We start from the raw sequence: 8,196 nt of genomic DNA on the forward strand, positions 1-8,196 counted from the left end.
TTTTCTGAGACAGAGTCTCACTCTGTCACCCAGGCTAGAGTGCTGTGACATCACCCTAGCTTACAGCAACCTCAAACTCCTGGGCTCTAGCAATCCTCCTACCTCGGCCTCCTAAGTAGCTGGGACTACAGGCACCCACCATGATGCCCAGATCATTGTTCTACTTTTAATAGAGACAGGATCTCGCGCTTGCTCAGGCTGGCCTTGAACTCCTGAGTTCAAGGGATATTCCTGCCTCGGCCTCCCAGAGTGCTAGGATTACAGTTGTGAGCCACTGTGCCCATCCTCATAGGCAACCAGTGTGGTGCACATCCTCACACACAGCCTTCACATGCTTGTGCGTGCACACACACACACACACACACACACTTAAAACATAATAGAAAAATAATACACAGGCTTATAATAAAAAAAAATGCTGACAGTATGGAAGTAAATAAAATAAACAGCACCTGTTTCTTTCTCTGTCTACCTCCTCAATCTCACTGCCTAGAGATATGACTATTAAATGTAATATATTTTTAAGACACATAATTTTGTTATTATCCCCCTATCGGTGGACCCGTAGGTGGTTTCCAATTTTCTGATGTCACAAATAATGCTGGAGTGGACATCCCTGCGTGCCCACTTGGTGCCCACTTTCATAAGCATTTGGTTGAACCAAAAATTGCTGGGTCTCTGTGTATTTGCTGTTTAAATAAATCAATGGAGGGTGTCTTTCCTGCCTCTTAAGCATTTTGTTTCTCCTACCAGATCATAAGCCCCCAGGACATCGGTAGGGCCTGGCATTTCTGGCTTTGAACTCATCCTGTTAATGTTGCACCAGGCCTGAGGGTATTTCTGCCGAGGATGGTGGTTTTCTACTTTGGGAAGACCGTGGTTGGCAGGAGAGCACTGTTCTAAATGTCACGGAAGCTGGGTGCTCATTCTGGGTTAGAAGGAACTAGCTATGTTGCGGGGGTAATGTCGATCCTGTTTTCCTCCAGGAAAGGGGCTGCTGATCCCCAGCTGTGCCTGTGTACTTTGCTTTAGGGATCTGGTGACATCCCAGATGCAAAGCGTCCTGATGAGGGGAGGGGATGTCAGGGCAGCGCCATGCCAATTGCATACGTTCTTCTTCCTTATTTTCTCGTCGGCAGTGATGGCCCCCACTCACGGCAGCTTCTGGCAGTTTCAGAGGATGGTCAAACACGTCACGGGGCGGAGCGCCTTCTTCTCATATTACGGCTATGGCTGCTACTGTGGGCTTGGGGGCAAAGGTGTCCCTGTGGATGACACTGACCGGTGGGTACAGAGGCTCTGGGGCCGCCCAGCGTTTGATTGCATTAACATTCATGTTCAAAACCAGAGAGAGGGTGTTAGGATTCTTGCATGGCAAGTGACAGAGACCACCTCAGGCCAGCAGAAGGAAGAACTGACCAGGAGCCTGAGGGTGGGTCTCTGGAGGAAACCCAGGGTCAGGGCCAGCTTCTTGAGTGTGTGACCTGTGAAGTTGTCAGGGCCCCAGCGTAGTTGACTACTGTCGCCAACTTGATCTTCTTAATAAGGGGCCCATGTTTTCATTTTGCCCAGGGCTCTGCAGGTGTGTGTGGTCAGTCCTGCCCAGAGCCCTAGAAACGTCCTCATTCTCGTAGGAAATGTGTCCTCCTTTCAACTTCCCAGCGTTTAGGAGGCTAGATACAGCAAGACTGACTCACCTTCTCCCAGTTCTAATTCCAGATTCTAGGAGAGGGACTCCAAGTGGCCCAGTTTGGAAAAGTTGTCCATCTGGGTGAGGTTGCAACAAAACTGGGGGCCAGGCCTACTTCTAAGGGTGGGGGGTGGGGCAGTGTGAGTTCCCAGAAAAAAATGGAGGTGGGTGTAATCTGGTGAGTGTAGAGGGAGGTGGGAAACAGGACAGTCTGCGTGTCATTTCATTTGAAGAAATATGAAAGCAAGGCCGGGCGTGGTGGCTCATGCCTGTAATCCCAGCACGCTGGGAGGCTGAGGTAGGTGGACTGCTTGAGCTCAGGAGTTCGAGACCAGCCTGAGCAAGAGCAGCACCCTATGTCTACCAAAAATAGAAAAACTAGCTGGGCATTGTGGCGGGTGCCTGTAGTCTCAGCTACTTGGGAGGCTGAGGCAAGAGGATCACTTGAACCCAAGAATTTGAGGTTGCTGTGAGTTATGATGCTACCCTACTCTACCTAGGGTGACAGAGTGAGACTCTGTCTGCAAAAAATGAAATATAAAAGCACAATGTTTCTCAGTACATTTAACCTAATGTGCAGAATATGTCTTGACAGCTGGGCCTGAACTATCACTCCCCAGAGTTGAGTCCCCATGGGTTGGGCTCATGGAACCATGAATATTCCAGCTGGGAGGACCTCAGAGCCCTGAAAGGGGACTGATACTTAGGATATACCCACATAGGCCAGGAGCTGGGATGGGTGACTTGCACACGGGGCCTGACTTCATCCTCCCAGGAGGGAAAGAGGCAGTGTTACCAGCCAGCCTCGTTCTACAGGACCACAGGCATCCAGGATCCAGAGTTGCTGCTCCTCTTCATAGGGAGGGAATAGCTCCTACGTAGCAAAGTCAGGATCTGAATACGAATTTGCTGATTTCAAAGCCTGTCCTGGTCTCCTTTCTCTGATGCTGTGTGCCTCCCCGTCATCCAAGTCCAAAGGCTGATTAGAAATTGAACACTATTAGCCCAAGATGATAACTGGCGAAGCATCCACTTGCAGATGGGAATGATGAGAGAGGGACACTGGCACTGCAGGCCTGAGACTCCAAGTCCAGGTTTCTGCATTCCCGCCCCTTGCACAGCGGGGGAGGAAATGGGCTGTGACCACTCCCCAGATGTCATTTCTCCTCCATCGCTCTCCTGTGCAACCTCCAGCTAACTCTGGGTGCCCTGAGAGCAGGACGACATCTGTTCATGCTGACAGTCGTCTCCTCGGTGATGGTCACAGTGCCTGGCACACAGTCGGGGCCCAGTTAAAATTGCTCAATGAATGAACGAGTCACGTGGGTCCAGATTTGAGGCGGGGGCTATCGTCTCCCAGCTGTGTGATTTTGGGACATTCACCTCTCCGAATCTCATTTCCTCCCCTATGAGGTGGGGACAATGACTGTGCTTCAGAGGGTTACTGTGTGTAGCTCAGGAGACAGGAGTAGGTGCTGCACAGAGCCCAGTAACTGATGCTGGTTGTGTTTACTAGTTTTAATATCATCTGTAATTCACCACCCCACTTTCACTGCCTGGGAGGAGGCAGCTGAGTCTGCTCCGTGTCCCACCTAAGGTCCTCCAGCTACTTCCCAGGGAGAACCCCTCACCACCCTCTCGTCTGGCCTCAGGTGCTGCCGGGCCCACGACTGCTGCTATGAGAAGCTGAAGGAGGCGGGCTGCCAGCCCGTGCTGAACGGCTACCAGTTCCACATCGTCAACGGGACGGTGGTCTGTGAGTAGCCTCGTCTGTTGGGAAGCGTCTTTGAACCTGGGCCTTTCCTTAACATCTCTCTCCTCTTTGATCCAGAGGACTTTTTGGAAATGAGATTCTTTCTTTGAGAGGGAAGAGAATCAGAGCTGCTGGGAGGCTCCTTGCTTTGTCCCTCCTGCCTGGTCTTTCCTGCCCACAGCAGTGTGTCCAGCACCCTCTGGGAGCCCAGAGCCTGGCAGATAGTACGTGCTCCATAAACAGTTGTGGACTTGAGCTTGCGCTGAACTTTGCGTCTTGCCCTGGCAACTGTTGCTACTGAGGATGTTTTTCCTTATTTGTGTCATGTGTTAACAAAGCAGCTCCGCTGTCTTTCAGTTGAACAAATATTTGTTAAGAGCAATTGCCTGCCAAGCACTGGGTGGGTGCCATGGGGGTCACAAAAGCACACAGGTGGGAAGGGGAAGGGAACTCAAGTGCTGTTGAGGCCATGCAAGGAGCTGGGTGGGCAGGTGGACAAGGTGTCCTGCACACGGAGAGAGGCCCTGGCATCCACACACGCTCTGGGGCTGGTGGCATGTGGGTATGGGTGGGGCAAAGCCAGTATAAAGAGCAAGCACATTTGGAGGTGAGACTTGAAACCCTGCGTGGGGAAGACCTGATTTGCACAGCCCCCTGCCCCCAGCACGCTACCCCCTTCTATTCCCCAAGGGCACTCAAGGAGACTTCCTGAGCTGGACTTTCTGACCATGGTCATCCTCAGGCCTAAAGCAAAGGGTGTCTTCTGTGACACCCCTAAAGCCACATCCAGAAGATAGGAAGGGATCAGGACCTGATAGAAGGGGTAGGGAGAGGGGACCAGAGAAGGTAGCTCCATGTGTCAGGGGCTCAATTTCTGATGGCTCTTCCCACCTGTCTCTGCCCCACTAGGGTAAGGAGGCCTGGCTGACCCACACTGAACCTCCACTCTGGGCTCCTGTATGCTACTCTCTTAGCCCAGGACCCCAGGAGATGGGGAGAGTAGAGGGAAGAGACCTGGGGCAGAGGCTGGAACCCCAGGAGGTGACATAGGAAGTGTCCCCTGATTGGCACGTGCTAGGTAGTGGTGGGAGATGTAGGCAAGGCCTTGGAGCAAGACTAGAAAGTTCCGGGCCAGCCTCTGCTGTCCTCCCACATCCTCCCTGCCGAGCAAAAGCAGCCATTATGCCGGAAGCCTTGGCCAGGGCTGCTGAAGGCCAAGCCCTGCTCCGGGAATTACCACAGGAGGAGGCATCCACATCAGGGCAGCTGCAGCCCCTCCTCGGCTGATCTAGCCAGTAAGGACCAGGCTGGCACCATCCATACTGGAGCAGGGCTGATAGCCAGGTGATGAGTTTTAAGCCTGGGTGTGCTGCCCTCTCATGCTGAGATTCAAGGCATTGGTTCCTTCCCTGGCCCCCGTTCCCCTGCTGCCAGGGGTCTGGAGCCCAGGACAAGGCAGACCTAGTCTCTGCTCCTCTGGCATTGACAGTCTCAGGGAACTCCGAGCTGAAAGTGCCCCTAGAGATAATCCAGACCAACCCTTCATGTTAGCAGGGGGAAGACTGAGGCCCACCAAGGGGAAGGATTTGATCCAAGTAACAGACACGTGTGTCTTGAACCTGGAGCATACGGCCTGACCAGAGTTGTCTGGGCCTCAGTTTTCTCATCCACAAAATAGGCATAATAATAACAGCTGCAGTTTTTGAGCATCAGTGGTGGATGCTGTGCACACAGCACCTTGAAGCCCATGATAAACCTCTGAGGTGAGCATTACCTCCCTGTTTGTTATTGAGAAGGACCCTGAGGCTCAGAGAGGTTAAGTGAGATGGGTAAGGTTGCACAGCCAGGAAAAGAAGAGTTGAGACTCAGACCCAAGTCATCCTGCCTCACCCCACCCTGCCCGGTGGAGAGTGATGGGCATGGCTGGCTTACACGTAAATACAAGTCCCAGAGTCTGCAGGGAGCTGGCCAGAATACTCTGCCCTGGCCCAGGGAAGGCTAAGGGGGGCAAATGGAATTTGGTTCTCGGTAATGTGCCAGAGCTTTCTATTCCTGCTAAGAGGCCTTGGGAGTCAGGCAGAGCTGGTCTGATCCCAGCTTCACCCTTCTAGCTGGGCTGTAGTCTCCTTGTCTATAAAACAGAGCTGATTATCTGCACTCCATATGGTTGCTAGAAGAATTGACTGAAGTAACCCAGCCATAGGGGCCCGCCCTGCAGGAGATGCTTTATGAATACCCTTCCTTTTAGAGGTGGAGATTTCCCTTTTTCTTTCCCCCTTTACTTAAGCACTGGGCTTTTCTTTATTACTATTCAGAGGTTCCTTTGAAGAGCCTGCTCTGCTGTTTGCACCCTTGGGCTAAGGTCATTCACCCCTTGTGGAATTAAACATCTTCCCCTACCCACATTACACCATTCAAAGAGCCACCCCTGCAAGGGTTAACTGCCTTCAGCCTCCCTGAATTCTGACATCCTGCACCCAGGCCTGGTCCCAGGTTGCCCAGCAACCAGGGGCTGCTCTGAGATGCCATAGGTGAACAGCAGAGGGAAAGGAGGAAAACCAGTTGGTCTGTCCACCTCTCTAAATGTCACCAGGAGATCAGTGCAGAGAGAGGCCCATAACCTGAGCCCAGGGACCAATTTGCCTGGTGGGGACAGCTTCCCTGGGGCCAACTGGGAGGTGGTTTATGTTCCTTAGAATGGGCTTACGTAAGTACTTGGCATGTCCAAGGGACTTTGAGATCGCCCAGCAGTGAGTGACGCGCCCTCCACTCACACTTGGAAGGGGGCCAGGCCATGGGAAGCAGAGCCAGGGGTCTATCCAACTGGACCTCTATCATCTCTACCTCCTGGCCTCTGACTGCCTCCCTCTGCCAAAGGAGGAGCCATTGAGATTTGTAGCTTCCAAAGACTGCGTGTATTCCTCCCCTCGCTGACATCACCCACCTTCTCTCCCAGAGTGCACCTCTTCCCACAGCGAGTGATCTTGTTTACTTCTGTGTTTATTCATGCATCGACTCTCCCCAAAACTAGAAGGAAGCTTCTGTGAGAGTGGGACACAGGCCTGTCTTGTCTGGGGGATACTCATTCTTACACCCAGAGAAGGAGGCCTGTAGACCTATGCAGTGTGGGGTGTGGAGTCCACCTAATCATACCTGTACCTCAGGTTCCCAGCTGAAGGCGAAACCCACCTTGGGCACTCAATACCTGTTTATTTAATGAGTGGCTGGATGAAGAAACTCACCAAATAGGCAATGCTGGTGTCTCCATTCCCATTTGGAAGCTAAGGAGACAGACAGGAAGGGAAGAGACGTGCCCGAGACCCTGAAGAGCAGCAGACCAAGACCCTGGCCCTGGGTCACTGCTTCACAGAGGTGGGCTCCTCTGCTGGCCCACGGGCAGCGTTAGGGCAGCCAGTAAGGCTGTCAGCAAGTGGTGGCAGAGCGTTTACTGTCCCCTGAGCGCTGGAGATCAGAGAAGGAGAAAGACACAGTCCCTGCCCTGAAGGAGTTGGCACCCCAGGGACGGGGCGAGGCCATATTATATTCATAAAGGTACCCTCAGGGACCAGTGATCTGAAGCACCTCAAGCCAGGTGACAGGCCGGGGAATGACCAGGTCAGGAGAGAAAGTGTCCCTACCTCAGGTGGTCGGGCAAGGGCTCTCCAAGGAGGTAGCACCTGATCCAAGACTTCCAAGACAGTGTTCTAGGGGAGCCTTGGGCAGGAGCAGAGATAAGGTTGGCATCTGATGGGCTGGACAGGGCCAGGCCCTCACCTTCCACTTCCAAGGCAGGGGAGCCCTTGGAGCATGTTAAGCAGGGGACACTCTCATTTTGCTTTAGAAAGATGACTCTGGTTACTGGGTGGAGAAGGAGGGGAGCGAGGGAGGAGAGAGAGGGCCTCCTAGGAGGCTGCTTCAAAGCACCCGGGAGGTGTAACCACAGCTGGGCCCCTTGCAGGGGCAGTGGAGATGGGGAGGGGTGTCAGAAGCTGGGAGGGGGACTGGGCAGGACCTGCTGATGGATTACATGGGGGGTGTGAAGGAAACAGAGGATGAACCACAGGCGGATGTGGGGAAAGAGTGGGCCTTGAAGTCAGCAAGTTTAGCAGGAGCCATGCTGGGTTTGAGATCACGTAAGATGTGCACATGTGCACGGGGACAGCAGAGCCCAAAGCAATGCTGTTGTCTCCAAGCCATTTGCACCCTTGGGCTAAGGTCATTCACCCCTTACAGAGCTGAGAGCTTGACCCTATTTCAAGTCCCAACAAAGAACGAGAACACCGTGTAGAGAGTTTGGAGAAGATGAGGGCTGAGCACAGGTACCTGGCAGGGCTCTGGGGCAGCCTGGGGCAGGGATGCAGACCTGTGGCCTTGTCTCACGTGTGGAGATGTCGTTTGTCTACAATGAGAAAGAATGTTCTGAAGACTGCAGTTTTTTCTTTGTGCCTCAGTTTCTTCATCAGCACAGTGGAAGGTGCAGGATCTGGACTTGGGCTTGCTCTTAAAAGGTGGCTTCCAAAGACAGCGTTTCTTGGCCTGGGGTTACCCCTTCTTCCAGGTCATGGCAGGCCAGTCGTGCCATGGCAGAGGGATGCCGCGACAATGACAGTCCACGGTGAAGGACCAGTGCTCAAAGTCCGTTCGCGTGACCCAGGGGAAGTAGAGCTGGATGTCAGGGCCGAAGGAAGGGAAGGCAAGGTGACCAGGGGAGAAGGGAGGGAGGGACAGGAAGAACAAGGTTTAGAACTGAGAG

The 8,196-nt window shown here is 53.2% G+C and overlaps 1 protein-coding gene across 1 annotated transcript in view; it reads left to right on the forward strand.

Moving 5' to 3' along the window:
- Window positions 1-8,196, forward strand: part of PLA2G2C (phospholipase A2 group IIC) — a 12,295-nt gene that overhangs the window by 1,182 nt on the left and 2,917 nt on the right. Inside the window, exons 2-3 of the mRNA XM_023509753.1 lie at window positions 1,140-1,284; window positions 3,343-3,446. Of these exons, the coding sequence (XP_023365521.1) occupies window positions 1,140-1,284; window positions 3,343-3,446 (249 nt within the window). The remainder of the gene's footprint in view (window positions 1-1,139; window positions 1,285-3,342; window positions 3,447-8,196) is intronic.

Source organism: Otolemur garnettii, unplaced genomic scaffold (genome assembly GCF_000181295.1).
Source record: "Otolemur garnettii isolate 467f Iridium unplaced genomic scaffold, OtoGar3 scaffold00009, whole genome shotgun sequence".
NCBI classification, from domain to species: domain Eukaryota; kingdom Metazoa; phylum Chordata; class Mammalia; order Primates; family Galagidae; genus Otolemur; species Otolemur garnettii.